The following is a 24,678-nucleotide window of genomic DNA, read 5'->3' on the forward strand; positions in this document are numbered from 1 at the left end:
AGTCCAGCTCCACCCCCACAATGTCACCAGCCTTACAGATCAGTTTGTTGAACCTGTTGGTGTCCGCCACCTTCAACCTGCTGTCCCAGCACACAACAGCAAACAGGAGAGCGCTGGCCGCCACAGACTCATAAAACATCCTCAGCATTGTCTGGCAGATGCTGAAGGACCTCAGCCTCAAACTCGCTCATCCAAAATTTATCTCCAATCGACCTTGTTCACACCCTTCATATTACTGGAGTGGCTTCACTTCAGTTTCTCAGTCTAGTTGAACCAAAGCTAATGAATGACCCCTGCATGATGTCACCATGCTAATTCATAACAACTGCCATTTTTCTTTGCTTTTGGAATGCCAATATGATTAAACACCATGTCGAGGCCAACTATCAATCTACGCCTTCATAATCAGCACTAAAGGGATTGAGCAATATATAGCATAAACAAACACACACACACATGCAGTATACATGCCCAGTACACACATGCACATGCACTCACTGGCATATTAGTGTGCTGTAGCATTAGTATTGGGTGGTAGAGTTATGGGAGTGTTTTAACAGTGTAACGTATGAGCTTTGACATCCTGGAGATGACAAAGTGCAGAATCGTTTACAGTAGAAGGCCCTCACATTCTGTTAATGCCATGCCATTTACATGCTAGACAATGTACCCACATTTACTCACTTGCAAGATCAATAGCTTCACAGTACGGCATGCATATAGCTCTGATATGAAGTCCTTGCACCTCTGAACCCAGAATAATAATCTCTGAAATCTTAAGAGAGGACGCCCCTTCATCTGCAAGAGAAGATTCCTCCTCCTTAAGGTATGTGGATAGATACCATATAGGTAAATTGTTAGTTTGACGGATGTTGAGGTGGCATTTACATTAAAGTCCAGTGATCATCAGGGTTTTAAATGACAGGTCGATATGGCTGAGAGCTTTCAGGCTCAGTCGCAGCCCAACATTGATCCATTGACTTATGGATTAATGGGAACACTGATGATAGCCCTCAGAGAATGTGGTAATGACAAACAGTTCAAACAAACACACACACTCACATACACACAATCTCAGACAGGCAGGTTTAGGTGACCTCTAAGCTTCTAAGTTGAGCCTATGCGGACAGAGAGGACGTCAGGGATGTCAAGTGAGACATTGTGGTGTGAGACAGTCTGACATCGACCTGTCTGTCAGATGTCTTATCCCCACTTCATGTGGGAGCTAATGTCAAAAGTTGACAGGGAGCTTTTTTGTGTGTGTGTGTTTTTCCATACATGAACTATATGATATGTATTCCATCAACACAGTTTGGTCTAAATAGAAACCCAAATTGCCCTGCCAGAGTTGAGTGAAATTAAATTACTTTTACTGTCTTTTTGCTGTATTCAAATTGCAGAAAAATGCACTTTTGATTTAATGCAGTGTAGTGATCTACAATATGTTGGTTTTATCACAGTTAATTTAATACAGATCTAATTTATATAAGTATATACGTATGAAGGTGTATAAACAAATTAAACTTTAAAAATAACTGTGTTCTTAGTGAGTTTTGGATTTTTTTTGTTTCTTAACTCAAGCCTCTATATTAGAGCCAGTACTGAATATAGACCTGGAGTGATGGCAGGTTGATGTCAGGGTCCCGCACTCAAGGCTCATCTGCTCAGCAACGAACACACTTGTCTACACCTACTGTATATATATGTTAGTGCTCGGTGCTGGTGAGAGGTGGGTAAGATCGATAAATCTGAACGAGATGCGTGCATTTGTACCCTCCCATATTACACACACACACACACACACACACACACACACACAGTCAGTCACCCACCCTTCCCCCTGTCTTCACCTGTCTGTAGAGGTAAACACATGCATTTAAATCAGTTGTGGGGTGCCGTGGTAACAAAGACAAATGATGTTGTATGTAATATTTTTCTATTAACATAAAGTAATATAAAGTGAAGGGCAGTGGTGTATGGAGGGAGTTAGGGGCTAATGTCCCGTATCAGATGTGGACAATGTCAGGGCTGCATACTGAGCAGTCTGTGTCCTTCTCTCCTGCTGTGTGTGTGTGTGTGTGTGTGTGTGTGTGTGTGTGTGTGTGTGTGTGTGTGTGTGTGTGTGTGTGTGTGTGTGTGTGTGTGTGTGTGTGTGTTTGTGTGTCCTGCTCTTTCAGGGGGCTAGAAGGCAGTGACACACTGGGCTGCCAACGCTCGTATTATTCCCACTGCCTTATTAACCCCTCTGCCCTCACCCCTCTCTCTCTTTTCTGCTCTCTTGAGCTCCTCTTGCCCCACCTCTTGTTTTCTTGTCACACGCAGCACCACATACTTAACTTATGTCATGGAATATGACATCAAAGTTTCTCCTTCTCTCTAACTCTTTTCCACTTGTTCTCTTGCAAAAAAAAAAAAATCCTTATTATCCTCCTTTGTGAATATTTCTCACAATAACAAGTGTTGGAAATTGCCTGAAACTCTCTTCTCATAGATGGTTTTGTCAATGTTAGGGTGTTTTTACTCAAATTAGGAACTAATGATTATTGCAATTTCCAATGAACAATCAAGACTTTTTTTTTTTGGCTTTTTAATATTCAGTCTATACAGTGCCATAAATAAAGACTTATGCCTGTCACAAATGACCAGAGCAGCACAATAAAAACAAACAAATAGGTCACATTAATAAATACAATTAATTTCAATGATAGAAAACAGAAAAATAAGAAGATCTGTGAAACTGTGATATTGATAAATTAATTAATCAAGATTTTGATCATAATTTGCAAAGAAAACAGCAACAATTTAGAAGAACTGGTTTACAGTGCAGATTTTATTCCATCAGGTGACATTTTGGTAACTGTACCTTCTTCAGAGTTTGAAAAACGGATGGCTTATGATCATTTAACTTTCTGTGGGTATACAATGAATTAATTCAATTTTTTGTACCAATGTGTGTCCAATTGACTTAAAACAGCTGCTCTGTGCATTGCTTCCACTAGTGAACCCCACCTTTTGTTCAGGATGAAGACATCTCCCTACAGGAATGTCATTCATATCCTTGTAGTGTGAGGAAGAGGGGGATATGGTATCCTTGTGTGTGTGATGAAGGATTCCATCTCTGTGTATCAGTGTGTGAGCTATGATGAATGCAGTACACATTTGGACTGACAGCCACAACACTGATAACTGATCTAATATTCATGTTTTTACTGTAACACTACGACAGTGCTACTCCACATCCAGTTGTCAGTGAGTTCACCCTCTGTTGTCAGTCATGTTTTTCAGGGTGTGCGTGTGTGTGTCTGTATTCATGCAGCACGGACATGTTTGTGTGTGTGTGTGTGTGTCCATTATTATCTTCCTTATGCTGTGGGATAGACAGGAATAGTGAGCTGGTCCTGTTGAGCCTGGTGGGCATATGGATGGGATCCACTGTAATCTACTGTAAGACACTGCTATCTCTGAAAGGCTCACAGAACGCCAACTCAGCCTTTATTCACACACATGCACACACACACACACACACACACACTCTCTCTCTCTCTCTCTCTGTCTCTCTCACGCACACACATGTTCCACTAACACAAGGGGTTTTCAGGGGAAGTGAGTGAGTAGTTTCAGGTCACCAGCTAGATCCCAGTAGCAGGATGCTGCGTCAGCGGGAACAGCGGTGAGGATGTGATCAGAGCAGCCTTCGCTGTCCTTAACTTCACCGTCTGTCCCACACAGAGTCACACACACACAAATACATGTAAAGAGGAATATGTAAAAACACACATATGGCTCACGGCAAAATGTGTTGTCCAAATATTCCTGTGTGTATCGCTGATATCATCTTCTCCACCATCTGAGACATCATCACAGCACACATGTAGGATAAATATTAAACTGATCTCCACTGAACAGTAGGACGGCTCTCTGAGTGGTGTTGCTACATCAGAAGTAGAGCGATATCTGTTTTAGGGCTTTCCCTGCCTTTGTTGAGCAGCAGTGTCTGGATCAAAATGAATATTCATTCATTAGACTGAGGAGATGTTAGCACAGGGAAGGAAAAATGTCTAGAGGGCTCGTTCTTTATCATTCTCAGTCTCTATCACAGACTCTCTCTCTCTCTTGCTTCTCTCTTCACATCTAATACTTCAAGGACGGCAGTTAATTTAAGATCTATTATAAATGATTAATTCAATATTTATGAATATTTTAAACTTCCTATTAAATTACTTTGTATCTGTTTAGCATTACATCTTTCCGGATTTTTTATGTATATTCTCTCAAAGAGACAAAACTGTTACTATTACTATACTCTTTCATCCTCTGCAATGCCTCATGCGAGATGTGTTTTTCCTTTGATGTGTTTCACAATTAAACCAATGTTATTTCTACCATCATCCTGCAGCAGATATACAGTTTGTGCATGTGTGTGTGGGCATACAGAAGAAACCCAGTGTGTGTGTGTGTGTGTGTGTGTGTGTAGAGTTTGCTCCACTGACTGTCGGTGTTAAGAGATAAGAGTGGAGGAAAGTCTCCTTTCTTCTCTTTCAGGACCATTACCTTTCATTCCAATCACAGAGGAGAGCCCAGGGGAGGAGGAGGGTCCCTGTGCGGGCGGGGGGTGTATATGACTCTGTGTCCTGTGTGATGCATACAGTATGAGAAGAGTGGGGGGTAGGTGACTGGTACCATCATGTTGTAGTGGGCAGTGTACCGATCACAGTTTTTTTTAATGTTCTCATTAATGACCCTTTATTCAGTATCTTTTCATTTGTTTCCATTTAAAAAACAATAAGTTAGAAAGACATGAATGTTTGTATGAATCACAGAACATACACATTTTACTGTAGCTGCACTTAAGACAGCATGTAGCAAGAATTTGACTAATCATGCATGCCTGGCTTATTTTAAGTTCAACATGATTTGGCTTTTAGCACAGTTATAGTTTTAACAATATTGGTTATCATTCAAGATTCTTAATTGCTTTTTGTTTCTGTGGTAAATCTTATCTTACTTATACATACATTATTACAAACTTATAAACATCAATATTTCAAGATTAAAACAAGATATAGAAAGACATGACAAATGATTATATGAAGAGGAATGGAGTGAAAATTAAAGCTCCTGAAAACTTTGTTGTAAAAAGTATTTCTCTATAAAATGTGTTATTCATTAGTAAATTCGCAAAACTCTAAGTTAAAATTCTGGAGAAAAAACATGCTTAATTATTGTTTATTGAGAGTTTAACACTCAAAAGGCATATCTGCTTCTTTAGGGTGCTAAAGGGTGGTTTGATCAGATTTGATTGACGGTGATCTGGACACATAAGCAAACTACTAAACCACTGTCGTCAGATTTCAATTCCAATGTTGTTAAATCTTGATTAGCATTGCTCACAGAAAGAAGCTGATGGAGAAAATATGTTTTCAGGGGCCTTTTAAATCAAATAAAACAAGTTTGACAGCAAGGGTAATTAAAATGGCAATAGAATAAAATAAAATGGATCAGATACAGAACAGAGAAACAAAGTGATGATGTTTATAAAAGTCTTGAAGAAAATAAGAAGATGTTGCAGAATCTACAATCTGGTCTGCTCTTCCTGGCCCTGACAGCAGAAGCCAGGTCACAGTTATGGCTCCATCTTAGTGCAGATTCATGGTATTTTCTTGAGGCCTAATGAGATTTAGATTGTGCCTGTGCCTGTTTGCCCCACATCTGTATCACAGGCTCTGATCACAGTTGTTCACAGTAAACAGTGTAGCTGTCTTGAAAGAATAAAAATTCAGTGCAAGTTTCTGTTTCTGAAAACACCCACATGGAAGGAACCGATGTCACGCAAACAGTCAATATCTTCTTAATTGATCAAATTCTTAATGATGATAAAAAGATAATTGTATAATGATTAACTTACCAGCACTGATTCACTTCTCAGTTGGTGAACATAACTATAATATTAAGTTCATCTATGTTTTTCACATTCACAGCAACGTGCTTTAAAGAGACAGAAACTTGCCTGCTACACTTGTGATGATGTAAAGACAGGTGGTGATGTCATGCAATTAGAGGAAGCTACGTCTGAAATGGGTATCCTCCTCCTCCCTCTCCTCTGGCTTTAGACTGCAGTACCATTGTACAGGAAGTGCGGTTGATCTCCGAGAGCCTGATCAGAGCGAGAAATCGATCAGAAAGCAATAGATCTTGTGGGAGGGAGGTATTGATCCCTCCACCTTCTCCCATCTTTGTGATAATCTGCAGCATGGATAGATTACTGATGTCTGAGGAGCACTTTTAGAGATAATGTAATCTCTGCAATAGAAATAACTCAGACATTTAAAACTTTCATCTACCTGTGATTTAAGTCATTGTCTTAGTGTCATAAAACATGGGGTATTTCATTACTGCTTCTTAAAGAAGAAACACTGTATTATGCATTTTTCTGTGGCAATTTTTTCTCATCATTGAGTATTTTTCTCTTTTCTAAACTCTTTTTTGTTTAGAATTTTATTTGAAAAAGTACAGGTTTGACTATTTTAATACATCTGAAAAAGTACAATCTTTTTTGGTTTTGTGATCAAATTTTTATTATTAGCTGAACTGAATAAATGCAGACATACAATCAGCAATACAGCAATGAATAGAAGTAATAAAACAAGACATTGTATTTATAAGGACTGGTCAGTAAAGTGTAACAATAATATGACAGACCCACAAAAAGCACACATATGAAGTCACTCTAAGACACTATAATAAATGCAAATGAATATACATACCCAGACATACATCTAGACAAACATACATACACCTACACACAGCTTACCCACAACCTACCTTAAAAAAAGTTAACATATACTCATTACATAAACACATATTGTACATACATACACATCTGCTGTAAGGAACATAAAGTGATAACCGATAATGTAAATGGTACTGAAATAAGCAGCTTGCTTCAACCTTTATATATTTAGCCAGTATTATGACACTGAAAGATATCTACAACAACTAGTAAAAGAAACAGATTATAAAGCCCAAACAGGGAACAATGAATTAAGAAAGACTCACATAGAAACAGGACCAGAGAGGGAGAATCATGATTAAAATAAAAACACCTACTGTTGAGCTTTTTGTAATTGAAGCTGTGCTAGATATTTAAGACATTTAATCAGTACAGATGAGGACAGGGGGAGAGATATGTTTAATATGGTGGACAGATTTACTTTCACCACTCTCCAGAAATCAGTTACACCAGGGCATTTTCCAAATCATATGATAAAAGGTACCAACTGCACCTACAGTATATGGCATAGTGTACAATTTGGGTCAACTTTAAGCTTTGTACTATGAAGTTTACATTGAGTCATATACGTCCTGTGAATGAGATGATGAAATGAATTTGTTGATGGTCAGTGTTCATGGACGACTGTTTTACTGTATCTCAAACACTATCCTGGTCAAAACCTGGGACAAGATCAGAGATATCTGCCCACCATAATGAGTTTACTGGCAATGGGATATACTCTATGTTTTCTCCAGGATATAGCCATATTACTTGGAGACAATTCCTCTTATTCCCCGAGTCTCGTGTAATAATACTTTGAGCAATGAGTGCTCTTTAAGTGGAGCCTGCTAAGGGACCCCATAGGTCTTCATGGCTGTCCTCTGCTGTAGGTAGAAATAAAAAGTGGAACATTAAAAATTAAACTGGATCGAGGTCTTCGAAAGAGTGTAGGCCCTTGTCCCCAAAGATGTTACCAAAAGAATGTATCCCCTTGTCATACCACTGCCGGCATTGACCAAACTTAATTGGGCTCATGCCATTCAACAATCCATCATTATTAAAGACAAGAGAATAAGGTTTTCTGTTACCCTCCAAACTGCAATTAGGTCAGACACAATGGGACCAAAGCGAAGTTTACATTTATTTAAAGAGGTATTAGAGATCATCCAACTTCAATGGGATAACTAGATTCTCCTCCAGTACATGCCGTGCAACCTCAATTTTATTATCATGCTACCTGACCAGAGGACGCCATGTGAAGGCCCAATGGTACAACCTAAAGTTGGGAAGTGAAAGTCCCAAAGTTGATTTCTGGAAGCACCTTCATTTTAATAAGAGATATATGAGATAGAAGAGAGTTTGGCTGTGTTCTCTGTTTTTCAAGATCACAAGTGATCTTAGACAGGGTGTTCTCAAAGTTGATTTTCACAATGGTCTGCAATGATGGAAAAATCTCATTGCCCAGATATTTAAATTGTTTTACCACTGGTATATCTGAGGGCAGTGTTATGTTTCTTATCAGGTCATTTCAGGGTAAAAATGATGACTTTGTCCAATTTATTCTGTACCCCGACATATCTGAAAAGGTAGATATTTGTGTTTTCTTGGTATTTGTTCTGTGGATTCATTTTATTAACTCTATTTCTACTTTAATTTAAAAAAGACTAGACTATTTTCGTAATGTGGTTTTTTTTTTTGTTTTTTACAGTTATTGGTGCTTGATCATTTTTTTTCCCTACAGTGATACTGGTAGGAATATTCTACAGTTGATCACCAAGCTGGTGTTTTTATCCACAGCTTTTGATGTTGAATACACCTTCTGTTAAGGTGAAGTGGAAGGTATTACCAATAGCAGGGGGACATTTTTTGGTGCTAAACATTATCGAAAACATTGAGAAATATTACATGATTATCAACTCAACACCTCAGCACTAGAATAAGAAGTCATTCCTTTACTCTGTGGTTTCTTCATTCACTCACTTCGGTTCGTTTGTCTTCTTGTCATTGACTTAAGTAAGGGAAACTATATGATCTGGATCTGTGCTCCTGTTTGTGTGTTTGTGTGTGTGTGTGTGTGTGTGTGTGTGTGTAGGGGGCTTTGACATCATGTAAGAATGACACCAGTGATGTGTGACCATGGGTCAGCCAGGTGACAACAGTGAAGGCTGATTTACTAAAAGGACAGGAGCATCAGAGTAGAACCTGACCACACATCCTTCACTCTGTCAGACAGATAAAACCCCCTCGCTCCATCTCTGAGAGAAAAAGAGTGAGCGAGAGAGAGAGAGAGAGAGAGAGAGAGACCCTCATCTGTCCATTTTTAGGACATGGCACAGCTGTCTTTGTCTGTCTTTATCTCCATGTCAAGATGTCCCTCTTCCCATGTCATCTTCTCAAACAGTGTTCAAAAATACCAGATTTGGCCTTATGGAGGACAACTGGATTTCTATGTGTGTATGTGAGTGTGTTCACTAGCACGCAGGTATGTTTCTGTGGAAGCTCATACGACATGTGTGTCCACTTTGAATGGATTTGAATTTATCCATCCTTCTACCATGCTCATCTTGAATGTAAAGTTGTGTGCATGTATGTGTTATCAATACGCCCTTGTGCCGTAAGTATCTTAATCAATAGCCATATGATTATCCATGTAGGGGAGGTATAAATGATTTAAAACAGGGCGAGGGTGACGGATGTTTGCTTTTCACATTGAAGTTAATGTCAATAATTAATGCATGTGATTAATCTGTCAACAACGTCACATGTAGGGAAGGATGAGAAGGGCGCAGTGCTGGTTTGTACGTGTGTGTGTGTGTGTGTGTGTGTGTGTGTGTGTGTGTGTGGCCTTGACCCCCATGATTCCCCACAAGAGAATGCAGCTCGGGGACATGATGACAGTCATACCTGTATGTACTGATGGCAGTACTATTATATATACTGTATATAATTTGAGGTTTTACACGTAAGTCATTCATCAATAACCAGCAGGATGGACACATGCTGTACATACCAAGTTGATGATGCAGTCAATAAACAAGAAATAAATGACAATCACAAAAGTAGGGCCTTGGGTTGAATTTTTTGGATCCTTTCTGGCATTAAATAAATGAAATAATAAATAATAAATGAATAATAATAAATGAAAAACTAGAAACTTAAAACAAAACAAAAAATCATCTTCAGCATTTCCGTAGTACAATTTCTTGTTATATCAGCCAGTCTGATTTATCGGTCTACCTCTGGCGTCACTTTAGCACACACAGAATGCGTCATATAAACAAAAGAAGTAGTCATGGTAACAGTAGCCAGGAAGCGTTCTGAAGAGTTTACGTGTGTCGACGCCTGGAAATAGGACATTGGCGTATCCTGATGAGTTTACACGCATCATTCTGAGATTATAGGCAAAAAGATGCAGCCAGTGTGTGGTCTTACATTGTAAATAATTAGTGAAACTTGAGGTATCCCAACGGCACAATACACAAAAAAATTACAAAAGATACCCAGCCCTGGTCTCATGCTCAAATACACAACTTTCTACAGCTTCTTCTTAACTTCTCTAACTTACCAAAGTCAAAGAGCAAAATGAGAGAAAGGTTTAGCGATTCAATGATCCTATGCATGTTTCTACAGTATATCCTCCTTACACACACACTCTCTCCCTCTCCATCTGTGTGTGCACATGGAGGAGAAGCCTATCTTGCCTGCTATCATTTCCTGAATGACCTCTGCTTTCAGTCTATGATGGATTGTATTGCGCACATAGACATTAATTTTCCTGAACCAGGCAAAAAAAAAAAGCTTTACTCACAGGAAGAGCATGTTGGTACAAGGGTAATTCCGTAAAACAACAACTAAGATACATCAGAGAGTCGGTGGTATCAACAGTAAGACTGAGAGACTTTACACACCTCCCTCTCCTTCATCTCCTTTTCACTTTGAGTCTGTCTCTCTCTGAGGTATAATCAAGTACATTTGCTTGTCTCAGTAGTTAGTATCAGGTATTTACATGCTTTCTCCTGTGAGTGTATGAGTGTGTGCAGTGTTCAGGTAAGTTGCAGCTGCTGTCTCAGTGGTGCTGTCTTCTCATTAAAGCAGGTAATGAGCTCAGTCACATCCACCTCTGCAGGTCACCCCCACGAGAGAGAGAGAGACAGAGAGAGAGAGAAAGAGAGAGAGAAAGGATTAGAAACAACAGGGAGTGTAGGAGGAAAGAGCAAGGTATGCTGTGTGTGTGTGCGTGAGGGAGACGAGGGAGGGAGAGAGAGAGAGAGAGAGGGGATGTCTTAATCGTGTCACCTGCCTGCCATTCCACCTGACTGCAACACCTTTGGGTTACTCCCTGTTTACACTGGCGTTCTCTCTGCTCTGTGTGTTGCATAAAGACTGGGAAAGGATGATAGGGGAAAGCAGGGGAGGGGTTTAGATGAATCCGGATACAGTAGAGAGGGTATCTGTAGGTGGAGGAGGGACAGAGACAGAATGAGGTTGGCGAAAGGAAAGGGGGAGAAAAGGGTTAAAAACAAGCAGGAGACTGGTGGGAGAGGGAAGTGTTAAAGAAGAAGGCGAAGGAGTGGAGGAGTGGGGAATAGAGGGAGTGTGTCTTCCCAGGAGTGAGCAGGCTGTCTTGTCGAGTAGTTCATCATTGTGTCCCCGGTGACTGTGTCTGTGGCCTGGCCCCGCTGTAGCTATAATAAGACATAAATAAGGAACAAGACTGCCTTATCTACACTGTGGCCCCCATCTCTTTCGCTCTCCTTCCCCGTTTTCTTCCTCTTTCTTCTCGCACACACACTCACCCTGCAGCAGCTGTAGAGTTGTGCTTTTAAGGAGTGTTTTTCCACCATGTTCGCCATCACCGCTATCTGATGACCCACAGTCATGATGAACACAGAGCTCACACACTGTTGTGGAGGCTGCCTGTCTTAGCCACAGTACTACAAACAACATGTCCATCAGTCTTTGCAGCAGCTTTAAACAGCACAGTACAACCACAAATAACTGCATGCTTAGATTGGGCTTATGCTCCTTTTCATGTGATGGTATATGTACTAATTCAAGTAAACAACATATCATGTGTTTGTGACTCACTGGACTTTATAGTCTTTGCCGAGTTTTGTAATAATTACAATTTCTGTGAGATATTGCAATTTTTTACATATGCATACATATTAATCTTTGCTATTTTGCTTATCTTGTGTATTTAGTAGATTGTCTATAACATGCCAGACCTATAAAGAGCCAGCGTGAAACCAGGTTTGGTTACAGAAGTAAGAAAAAGTCAAGTTAAAAATCACACTGACATTTGTAATAATGCAAATTACTAAAAATCCAGCCCTAGAACATACCCTTACTCAACAGTATGACATGTGATTCAGTCCATATAACAGTCTGTTGTTTATTCCATGTTTCTGTTTTTAGCTGCATTTAATGACACCATTTCCCATAAGTCCTAGACAATTGCAGGTTAAATGCGATGTCAGGAATTCAGCTCTCTACTGTGGTTTATAAAATGTACAATCTGAATTACAGCAACGACACCTTCTAGTGTCATCAACCATTTTTCACTTGCTATCAACAGAATAACGTGTACATTCCAACAGGTATCACTTTGTTTCTCTGTTTGCCTTGTATTATTATTCCCAACATCTGTACTGTAACCCCTCTTCTGTTTTCCTAAGACACTGCTGTTTTTTCTTCCCTGTGTGTGTGTGTGTGTGTGTGTGTGTGTGTGTGTGCATTTGTGTTGATAAAGGTGCTATATCAAGTGGAGTTATTAATGTGTGTGTTTATTAGTCGGATGTGTGGCTTCATTGGGGAGTTGGATCTCAGTTGATGTCTCACTTTTGTTTACACAACATAACGCTGCTTGACTCTGTGTCAAGCATGCCCGTGTGTGCGTGCACAAATGTTTGTGTGTGTGTGTGTGTGGGAGTGAATGGGGGGAGAGGGAGAAAGTCGAGTCAGAGCCAGAAAGCGAGAGAGAGAGAGAGACCCCAGGAGAACGGGGTTTTTGCAGGGGCTCTGGTTGTTCCTGCATCATTACCCCGACTGCAGACAAAGCCTACTTATGTCTCTCTTTCCCCTCCCCATCCATACTCTCACTCACTCATCCACACACACACACACACACACACACATACACACAGACACATACAGCGTACAGTGTGTGTCAACAGAGGCTGAGGGAGTCCTGCACAGGGGAGTAAAGAGGAAATACGAGAGAGGAGGCGAAGGAGGGGATGCAGAGAAAGGAGAATGGAGAATAGATTTATGAAATGAAGCATTCCAAACAGCACTATCTGCCTGCTGTGAGAAACACCTTCCATAAATCACCACACAGTGGCAGAAAATAGAGCATTTGGTTGGGTTCTTGTCTGTGTGTGTGCATGTGTGTATGTGTGTGTGAGAAAGAGAAAGAGGGATAGAGCGGGAGAATCTTTTATTCCCGTCACTGGTCTCAGTGAAAACTATAGTGGAAGGTAGTGTTGCAGGTGATACGAGTGTGTTTGTGTGAATATCAGTGCGAACATGTTCAGTCACTTGTGTGCAGTTGTTTGTTAGATACTGCCCTCCCACAGGGTATCTTTACAGAGAGCATGATATAAAAAGAGACAGATAGGCGAAAACTGAAAGAGAAAGGGGAGAGGGAGAGCTGAGTACAGTAGCTCAGGGGGATCTCTGTCTGGGTCAGAGACAGAGGAGTCAGAGAGAGAGAGAGCAGACAGAGAAAAAGGCGACGTACTGAGAGGAGAGTTTTTCTTCAGGTGAGTTGTTCTGTAAGTGAATGCTGATCTGCCCCGATCCTGTCACTGGGAAGAACGCCGGGTCGACTGCACTGAGAATACAAACAGCACCTCACTGAACGCACACACACACACAAAAACACACACATGAGCGCACACCCTGAGCAGCATCTTTCAGAGCTATTCAGATTCAACAGTGGAGCCAGTGAACTATTCACCTAGCTGTTGAACACATTCACAGCTTATTAAGTGTCTTTGCCAACCATAGAAAGGCCAAGGATGTAATTTGCCAGTCACACACTAGTTTCACAGTCTGTCTCTAGCGCCCATCTAGCATCCTTAAGTCCTCAGAATGAGACAATTAGTGCTCAGAGACAAGGCCGGTGCAGTCAATGGACGTGGAATGGCAATGTGGGTAGAGACAATTTAGCAGAGGAATACATTGTGACGGACGAAGAAAGAGTGAAAAAATGAAGGAGAGACAGACAGAGAGTCGGGGAATGGTCTCTTTTAGATTCCTTAAGAAGCTAGAGGAGATACAGGATGAGCAGAGAGACACTTTTATGGGTCTGACAATGAAAGGCAATCAGATGGGAGTGATATGAAATAAGAGAAAGCCAGAGCATGTGTTCAACAGCAGACTCATTTAATGAAGCTCTTTTGCTGATTGCTAGTGGAGGGGTGGAGAACAGGAATAAGTGATTTAAACGAGCGGAGGAAGAAGAAGTGATTCATGTATAAGATGCTCATGGATGTAAGGAAACATCAGGAATTATTTTGTCATTTAACCCCTCCTGCTTTGCTGAATGGACTTTAATCTGACATTTTAATTTGTGATTTTACAAGTGAAAATTTGCGTCTCCTTATAATGAGCAAGTCAGTCACTTGTTGAAAGGAAAATAAGACTTTAAAACTCAAAATGATTTGTTAATACTGCATGTTCTTGAAGTGTTACTTACTCTGCTGTACTTAATTGCGTGACTTCACCAAATCCCGTGACTGGTCTTACAGGGCTTTGGACAGTGGGCGGTAATGTAGCATGCAGCTGAATTAAAGGGGTTGGTATTTAATTGCGGCCCACAGATGGCCTCATACATCTTTAGATCATTTAAAGGGGCGGTGGGCTGAGTAATGTGTGTGTGACACGGCACTGTGTTTTATAAGAGAGCTCCTATTACGCAGACTGCTCTGTAAAGAGACACAGTCAGTGGGGGAGAGGTGTGGTTAAAGGCCCAGTTTGTAATTATAGTGTGACACCCTTCGGTTTAAACTGTGTCACCCCACCGCTGGCTTTGTTTACATGTAGACTTATTAAAGGAGATCAAAGTAATTTTTCTCTCTCGAATAGACCTAAGCAAGAGCTAAGCAGAATGATATTCAAAAATGATTAAAAAATAAATTAAAAGAAATAAATTCAATGAAGGCACATTTAAAGAGAAAACCCATCCGTTAACACTTTTGCATTTTACTTGCTTTCCATACTATGTTATCAGTTTGAGACAAATAAAAAGAATGTAAAACATGATAGAGAAAAAAAACAAAAAAGGAATTGACAGCCTATGAATAGGCAGCAAGAAAACAAGAGGAGGGGTTTGAATGGGGGAATGAAAATTAAATGAATGGAGAGAGAAGCTGGAGGAAAAGATGAGGCCAGGGATGGAGGGATATGGAGATGGTTAAGCAGAAATGAAGTGAGGGATATGTCGAGGGGTGTGTGTTTGTGCTGGAGTCCCAGCTGTTATCTCCCTGGGGGTTCAAACAGCTGTCATGCACTGTAATAACACACACATGCACACACACACACGCTTGCTTTGTTCTCTTTCCCCATATCTATACATCCCCTTTTTATCCTCAGTTTCCCTTTTTTTATTTGCTTTTTGTTTTTTTTTTCTTTTAACCCAATATTGGGTTCAGCCTCTTCTGTATATGTTCTTTTTTTTCCTGTCCACATTTCTCTCCTTCTTGCTTCTACACCCCTCCCTTTCTCAGAGAGATAGGGAAGGAGAGCGGGAATGATGGTAAGGAAGGGTGAAGGAAAGAGAAAAGAGGCATGGGAAGCAGGAGGACAGCCCTTTCATGTGTCTGCATCCTCCGGTCTGCATAGTCCAGATTACATTCCTTCTCCTTGGCTAGACAGCTTTTCCAATTTCTCCCAACTGAGGGAAGACAGGTTGAGAAGAAGCAGCTGGTTAACTGCATTAACTCATTTTGGCCTCCTCAATACGTCTGGTACCCTAATCCCTCTCTGTTGACATGGCAGGACGAGGGAATGTGGCGCCGGTTGATAGGGAGGTCCTCCTGCTGCTCTGGAAGACACTTGCCCTCCCATCTTCCTCTCATCATACATCCCTCTTCTTTTTCTTCAGCTTTAAATAGCTCAAGTTCATGAAATTCAAACAGAAAAATTGAAAATTTGTCCTTAACTGCAGATTTGGTTCTTTAACTCAAGTACAACACAGTTAGACAAGGGGAGAAACTGCATTGGAGTTAAATAAGAGGAGAAGGAAGGGGGGCTCCTGGCAAGAAACACTCAGACAAAGTGAGTAGAGGACAATGTGGATGGAGTGGGTGCAGCTTGGATAGAGGCAGGTAGGTAGAGGTTGCATAGGCATGTACATGCACCTCTATATAGACTTTGGTGTTGGGGGGATGGAGAGCATTGTTGTAGAGGTGGATACAGGGGAGATCTGGAGGGATAGAGGGGGATCAGCGGTGGAAAAGGAGGAGGGGTAAGAGAAGAGTGATTATGGTGGGTCTGGGCTGCCAGGCCTGATAAATGACTAATCAGGAGAACAGGGCCTTAGGTCCCTCACAGGACCTCTACTACCAGAGGCTTATCACACGCAGGGGCTGCAGACACACACACATACACTTGCAAACATACTGCACACATACAGCCATACACACTTGGACACAAAAGAGGAGAGCGTAAGAGAAAAGAGAGGGATGGGTAGAATCCATAGCTGCCTCTCCTGGAGCAGCACTCTGCTTGGAGAGCTGTTATAGATCCACCTCTGCCTCCTCCTCTCGCCTGTCTCACCTCTCTGACTCCTTGCTCCAAGTCTAATAGTCTGTCAAGGCTGGGACAAAGAGCAGGTCACAGAACCGACAGACTGCGGTTCTGTTACACATTGACATAGCCATTGTTTTAAAAGTCATATGACAGCTAATAACCATTAAGAGGAGTCATCTATATATATTTTTTTTAACTTTTGAGTTTCAAGAAGGTTTTGTTTAAATGCACATGCGGCTTTGAATGTGCCGAACTGCTACAGAGGAGCAGAACATACAGCAAGTGATGTATTGAAAAAAATACAGTTAGTCCTGCTAGTTAAATCCAATCTGGCTTCATTCCAAACTAATGATCAGGAAGGGATGGGAAAAAGGCGGGAGAGAGAATTATTGAGAGGAGGGAGTAGGAGCAAGCGGTGGCGATGAGGGAATATGGACGTCTTTGTGTGCCACGCTCCATTGACTCGGCCTCCATACCTCAGCAGCCATGTGATCCCAGTGTGATGCTGCTAATAGTGACACCAGCAGGGTCGAGAGCAAGTGCGAGGGCGAGACAGTCGGGGGCGGGGAGAAGGAGGAGGGATGGCGGAGGGCAGACGGCAGTAGACGGAGGTAGAGAAGGAGCAGGAGTGTAGGGGGAGGAGAGAGGAGAGTTGGAAAAATAGAAGAATAGCAAGAGCAGAAATGGAAAAGGAGAGACGGATGGGACTGTGGTCTCTGTGGGATTGTGTGCAAGGACGGCCAAGTTGGTTTCTCTGTCCCCTTGTACCTTTATGTCCCCCCTATGTCCCTTTATGTCCAGCCATCTCCCTAGATGCAAAGTCATTCGCCAGATCACCTCTGTAGCTTATATACCTGAATGAACAAACTGTGTTTTTACTCCTGTGGCTGCTGTTGTACTGGTGAAATGTATCCGTGTGTATGTGTGTGTGTGCTGAAAGTTAGACATTAACCTACACAAGCAAGGTTTGTTTGCCTCCCTTTGGGGCTGAAGGGCATAAACATCAGTTCTTATACTCATTAATTCATTTTATACTGTGCCTTTTGTTTGTGTTTTTCAAGGTGTCTTTTGTTTTCTTTTAAAAAAATAAAGAAGACGTTATCCAATTATTTTTTTGTTTTCATGTTTCTGGCCCCAAAATGCCCTTGCCCTCAAAAAGGTATGTTATATTTTTGGACTTTTCTTAATTGATCTTATTCATGTACTGTTGATACACAACACATTTCTCTTGTGCTGTGCTCAACAGTAGATAAAGATGAAATCCTACCGGCCTAATTCGTATTTCACACCCAATATGTAACCGTGTCGTTCCTGGGGCAGCAGTCATAACATGGGAAGTGTTGCTTAAGCCTTCCCTGCTCTCCGACTGTCACTCCTGGCTAACTCCGAGCTGCGTTGAAGCCTTGTGATGCCTACTTCCCTCTGACTCTCTGTCTCCACCAATCACAACTAGCAACCGTGTGATGCCCTGTGATGTGGTTCCCGCAGATGCCGGTGTCCGTGGCGATAAGGCCTCACAGATGAGCAATCTGATTGGATTAGCAGGCCCTTTGAACAAGCCCTGACTGGCTGTTTGCCGGCGGGATGCAAATGAGGTCCTTAAGAGGAAGGCAGGGACTTGACCCTTATTGGGCCTGGCAGTATGGACGGTGGCACGAAGGGAGGAGGAGGGGTGTGGTGCAGCCTCTGAAAGCTGAATTGTGGGAAGTGAGGAGGTAAAAGTATATCGCTGGCAGACAATCCTCCTCTCTCCCTCGCTTTCCCCCCTTTCTCTCCCAGTCTTCATGGTGCCACTGTCCTGCCTGGCTGGTCAGCCTTCTGGCTAGCTGGCTTTGCTCATTTGTGTCTGTGTGTCAGAGCCATTTGCTGCTGTGTTTCAGCCTTTCTAACAGCCACTTAACCTCTAGGCCTGGCAGCATCTCTAAGATTCTCAGCATAGTTAACACTAGTTTTGTGGCCAAGACTCAGATGAGACTAAGACAAGACCGAGGTCCAAACCAACCATGACAAGATTGTGAGTTTGAAAATAAGACAAGGTGGTAAAGAGCATATACTTTTGTATTACAGTTGCAAACATGTCTGCTATAAAATACATATGGTGTCGGAAAGACACTGGACACATTTCCCTGAAAGAGCCTTAATTTTGGTGCATCCCAGTAGGCTTGTGGTTAAGACACATTCCACATAACCGCAACATCCCTGAATCTGGCAGTGGACCTTAGTTGCATGTCATACCCCATCTCTCTTCCTTTGTTTCACTATAATACAGTGACACTATTATGTATGGTCTAGACCTGCTCCATGTGAAAAGTACCCTGAGATGAATTTTGTTGTGATTTGGTGCTATATAAATAAAATTGAATTGAGAAAATTGAATTGAAATTGAATCACTGTATAAAACAATAAAAAAAAATTTAAAAAAGAGCCTCAATATAGAAGAATAAATACAATAATATTCATTCTTGTGGAAGTTAATGTTTTCTTTAATGTAAATCATCAAATTAGGGCTGCAACTTATGATAATGAATGATTAATTAATGTATCATTTGTGTCATTGTATTTTGTGTGTGTGTGTGTATATATATATATATATATATATATATATATATATATATATATATATACATTTAAAATATCCAGAAAATACTCATACTCATACATTTGAGAGGCTGGAACCAGCTTAATAAATGACTGAAACAATGAATCAATTATCAAGTTATTGACAAGACAAAGACATGGTGTGTTGATATTAGGGCCCACTGGTATGATGACCGGTCTTGAAAACAACAACAACTCTTGTTGCTTTTGTGTGCAACATGTTAACTGAGCTCTGGTGCCCCTCAGGCATAGTACTGTGGGTATTAAATGTTTGAGAGTTACTGTTCAGTAGGGGCTTGGAGGAATCTTTTACTATTTTATGTGAACACACACACACTCACTCATGTGCACTCACAAATGCTATATGACCTCATACTGCCTACAGAGTAAGAAAATCAGGTAGGGGCCGTAAGTCATGCTAGATAAATCCTGCTTTTGTTCCAGAGAGACAAGGTTGTTTTGGGTGTGGAGTGACGGAGGACTGAATGGATGGAGTGATGCCTATACAGTTTTAAGAGCAGGTCCCACTGTTAAAGGCTTTGTAGTCAGCGTGGCCCTTCTCTCACCCCCCTCCTCTCCCCTGGGGGGTTTTATCTGCCCATTTCCTCCTCCCGTGCCGGGCCCTCGGGACACCTTAATGGCGCCATGTTCCCTGTCAGTCAGATATTTAAATGGAAACCGACCATGAAAGTATGGCTGCTCAGGGCTGGCTCGCTGTGCCACGTCCTTGCTCTCAGCAGCCGGAGTCAAATACAGAGGCCCAAACCTCAGCCCCAAGCTCCAGACAGGCCTGGGGAGGGGGGAGTCAGGCTCAATCTGCAAGTTTAATATCCCCCATCAGGTTTTAAACCTGTTTACCTTGCAGATTTGATCAAGGATACTGATGCAAATGGAGGCAAAGGCTCCTCGCTCTGGAAACCTTCTGTCCAGAGGTTCATTGATTCATGCTAAATGGGTTCAAGCATCATTCTTAATCACTCACTTGACTCAATTGATATTGTCCTAAACACAAAAGAATATTGGTTTCTCTTCACAAGCTTGCATCTGTAACAATGCACTGTTACACTTGTAATGTGTTTGTGGGCTGGTGTTGTGTCACTGTTGTCCTTCACAGTTATAATAATCATTGTGACAATTGACAGCTGCAGGTGGTCTTACTAACCCTCACCAGACAACCTAATTTAACCCAGTAATAAATCTCTGTGCCCAGTTGGCCATTTTAGCTGTTTGGCACAGGGCACTGTAAATTTACCCTAATTAGATCCTCCTTCCACTCCTCCCACTCTCTTCCCCCATCTTCCCTCTCTCCTCTGACTCCCTCCCTCTCCCCCATTTCCTCCCCTGCTCATTGGTACATATGCTCATACACCTGGCCTGCATCGTTACCTGTTTACAAATGACCAGGCTGGTTCTGCTGGCTTCAGCATCCACTCAACCACACAGTACTGAATCTCTCTCTCTCTCTCTCTCTCTCTCTCTCTCTCTCTCTGTCTCTCTCTCTCTCTCACTCTCTCGCTCTCTCGCTCTCTAACCTCCCCTGTGTCATAATTAGACCTCAGAGCTCATGTTTACTTAATATTATAATCCAGTACACCTGCATTTCTCTCTCTACAGTGCTTAGGTGTCCCACCTTCCCACCTACACCCCCATTCCCTCACCACCCCTGACTTCATGCAGATAAAGTTTTGGAATTGATGTTACCAGAAACTGTTAGCAAGTATATGTATTTTGTTTTCACATTTTCTCCCCACGGACACAGCAGCCAACAGAAGGCCAAGAGCACACCCCTCCTTGTTGCTGTTCCTCTAAAAGGTATGAGTGTTGAGCGTGTGTGTGTGTGTCAGGGGTGTCAGTGTCAGGGCTAATGGTCTCTAGCAGGGGCGCCAGCCTGAAGATTTATGCCACAAATTAGTCAAATGTGATCAAACAGCAACCCAGTTAATCATGCAGGACCCACGTTTGTCCCTGCTTTATCTACAGGCATAATTATAGACACCCATTCCTGTGACAGGCCAACGGCAGGCCCCTGCGGAGTGATATTGGGAGGCCGCCACGCAGTGTTGTCACTGTGATGAATGTCTTAGGGGTGCAGGGAGTATTTTAAACACGTATATACTTAACACCCCCTTGTGAATGCTGTGAGTGAAGGCATGGCCCCTGCAGAACCGGTCTAACTGTTAGATGAGGACCAGCTTCCTAAATGAATATTAGTGTGAATGAGTCGGGTCCCCCTTCCCTCGCCAGCCTCACAATTTGAAGCACTTCAGCCATTAAGAACAAGCGTCGCCATAAATCCAATTCATCATATGACTTCCAATTCATTATGTGTTAAGTATTGACTGGATAAAGCGAGCTCTATCACTCATTCCCTTTCATTTCAACTGCTGTCTCTGCAGCCTCGCAAAACTTGGAATGTGGGAATGGGAATCATCCGGCAGTATTCTGTTATTCCAGGCCATTACCATGTGCCAAGCTGGGAAAGAGATCCAGTGATGTGTGCTGCAGTTTGTGATTGGAGTGGATCCTCTCTCTCTCCTCCTCTGACAGTCATTTTAAACACTCGTTTATGCAGCGCTTTTAATATCAATAAGAGAAGCAGGCAGGCAGGCGGACAGGCAGCAGTTTCTTATACACACGCACACACACACACACACACACACTCACACACACACACACACACACACACACACACACACACACACATGCGGAGTGACACACACGGCCTGGCTGGAAATCAGCAGCCTCCATCTCTCTGGTATGACAGGGTGTGGTAATTATGTCTCTGTGAGAGTGTGTGCTGTTTGCTGGGTGAAAAATGATAATGGTGTGATTTTTAAGTGCCATATCTCCTGCACGGGTAATGAAAAGTACTTTTAATCCAGTTCGGAGGAACGGAGGGGTGGAGGAGAGGAGTGGCTGGGGAGAGGAAGCAGAAGGGTCTGTTGTGATGGGAGGAGAGGAGGAGGAGTGGAGGAATAAGTGGGTGCTCTGAGGGTGGACGGATGCTGATAGAGGGAACTGAGGAAAAGAAGGAGATGGGGGTGTTATGTATGGAGATGAGGGGAGAGGACGAAACGAGGAGGAGAAAAAGCAGATCCCCTCAACGTAAATCATTAATTTTAGGGTGAAGACTTGATTTAAAGTTAAGGTTAGTTTAGGGTTATGTTAAGGTTAGGGCTAGGGTTAGGGTTAGGCATGTGGTGGTTACGGTTGAGGTTAGGATAAGTCTCCAGAAAATGAATGTAAGTCATTGTAATGTCCTCTGAAGTGATGGAAACACAACTGTGTGTGTGTGTGTGTGTGTGATAGGGGGCTTGTGGTGTTGTGCCAGGGGAATGCCTAAGCCTTGGCATGAAGCTTGAGCTCAGCAATTAGAATAATTAAGAGGGACTGACAAGCTTTTAGAGTCTCTCTCGCTTCCCCTCTTTTTCTCTTCCCACCCCCCCAACCACCCCCACTCTCTCATATTCCTGTGCCAGCTGTAAATGTGGAGTATGTCAGACAACATTATGTCAGTTATGACAGGTTAACACACACATGTATTTGTTAGAAGTCTGCGAGTGTCAGGTGCATGAGCGCCAGTAAAAGGGGGAAACCCTGCAACTGTATCGACATTCATTTCTCTCACCCACACAATCCCCTTAACACGATAAAGCTTGCAGTAACACAACACGTGTACGATACATTCCCGCTGTGGAAATCTATTTTTGAGAGGCTGCTCTGTAAAACAGTTCACTAATATTACCCTGGGGTCGTGATTGCCTAAAGGGCTTATCACAATCACACCTTCCAAGTAAAGACTGAAAGAATAGGTGTGTTGTTATGCACACACAAGGTTGTGTGTGTGAGAAAGAGAGAGTTCACTAATGACTTCACACCCCATTAGTGCCTTTGCTTGATATGTCACACTTCATTATGTACTTAGATCAGTAGTGCATGGACTTTGAAAGGATTGCGCATGCTCACAAACAGCCATCTGTTGGTATCCTTTGTTGCTAAGGTTGTTCCATGGGTTCATGTTGTATACTTACATATTTCAGATCGGATTTCGGCTTGAACATGTTTGGATGTATTTAGGAAGTGTCCATTTTGTTTAAAGAACAAGAAAAAGAAGCACTGCTACTACTACTGTTTGTAGCCACTGGCCAGAACTGGCCAGAACAGAGTGGGCTCATCGGGAGGGGGGCCTTAAAGAGACAGGAGCTAAAACAGCCTGTTTAAGACAGAGACTGAACTGAGGGGCTGCATAAAGGGCCAGAATAAGTTAAATAAGGAGTTTTTTGAACTGTAAATCATGCAAAGATATTCTAGTTGAGCCCCAGAATATAAATATAGGCCTGGAAATGTGCGTGATACGTCTCCTTTAAAACAATACTCACATTCCCATATGTACAATGATAATCTTCAGCACTCTGAGTTAGTCAAATCAAGCGGGTAGGAATTTTTGATTAAAAACACTAATTTTGGAGAACATCCACTTGATTTGTCCACCTCAGAGTGCTGAAGCCTCATATTGGCTTCAGCTCATCCTTTTGGCCAGTATGGACAGGAGAAACAATTATAGCAACCAATAAACCAAAAAGAATTGACTTGGAAAAAAGGGTGAACCTATCCTTTAAGTCGTCTGAAATATTAATCTGTTTTGGACAACTTAGACAAATGTATTTTATGCCTTCTTTTCATTCGGGTGCAGGAACCTATGGCCTTATAACTACAGTAGACAGTAACTTTGTATAACATTAATTTTGTTCAGTGAAGCTTCTTTCACCTGCAATTACTCCAGAAAAAATTTGAGACCAACTTCATTCATCCTCTGACCCCAGCTTGGCTCTGGACCCAGAATATGATTGTCGTTAGGTTAGTCTGCATAATCTGTATGCAGAACACCTAAAAGCAAAAAATAAATGTCCTTGTCTACACAGATACATTTCTATCTGTTTAAATCTGCTTAACATTTTATAATAGGGGCCTGATATATGGAGAGTTTATTTGTCTTCATAATTTACAAGATCGCTTGTGTGTGATTCATAGATCAATTACTCAAAGAGCCACCACTGTCCAAACATTTATTCCACTGTTTAAGCATGGCTTTCTATATAAATCCATAATAAAATCCTAAGTGTACAGTATGTGTGTGTGTGTGTGTGTGTGTGTGTGTGTATAAGAAACTGCGCACACACACAGGTATCAGTGTGTATGTGCACATGCTTGCACATGTATATGTGCGTGCAACATATGTGATATGTTTTAATTCGTGGTAAACGGACAGCAGTGCGGCCAGGCAGGTTAGTTTTATCAGAGTGTGTTTATCTTAATTCCCCTCAGTCTCTTTCAGTCCTGCCATCCATTACCTGTCTGAGGAGGCAACGTGCTCTCCTGGGCTCCACACACACACAAACCTATACAGTTACCTTGGTGCTTAAAATATGATGATATGACTGTATGAGAGCATGTATGTGTTGCTCACAGTGTGTGACTAACTGCCTGTGTCTTTGTCAGTTTCGTATGCATTGTTGCCTTGGCTTATGGAGAAGATGATGTTTTCATAGCGG

The 24,678-nt window shown here is 41.9% G+C and overlaps 1 protein-coding gene across 2 annotated transcripts in view; it reads left to right on the forward strand.

Moving 5' to 3' along the window:
* The window catches only part of wwox (WW domain containing oxidoreductase), a 138,884-nt gene that overhangs the window by 95,402 nt on the left and 18,804 nt on the right, over positions 1 to 24,678 (forward strand). The window contains exon 9 of one of the 2 annotated variants that reach the window (XM_067589502.1): positions 10,899 to 10,990. The exons of the other annotated variant lie outside the window; for it this stretch is intronic. Coding sequence (XP_067445603.1) covers positions 10,899 to 10,958 — 60 coding nt within the window. The 3' untranslated portion in view covers positions 10,959 to 10,990. Of the gene's footprint in view, positions 1 to 10,898; positions 10,991 to 24,678 lie in introns of those variants that run through there. 2 annotated transcript variants of the gene reach the window in all.

Source organism: Thunnus thynnus, chromosome 5, assembly GCF_963924715.1.
Source record: "Thunnus thynnus chromosome 5, fThuThy2.1, whole genome shotgun sequence".
Classification (NCBI taxonomy): Eukaryota; Metazoa; Chordata; class Actinopteri; order Scombriformes; family Scombridae; genus Thunnus; species Thunnus thynnus.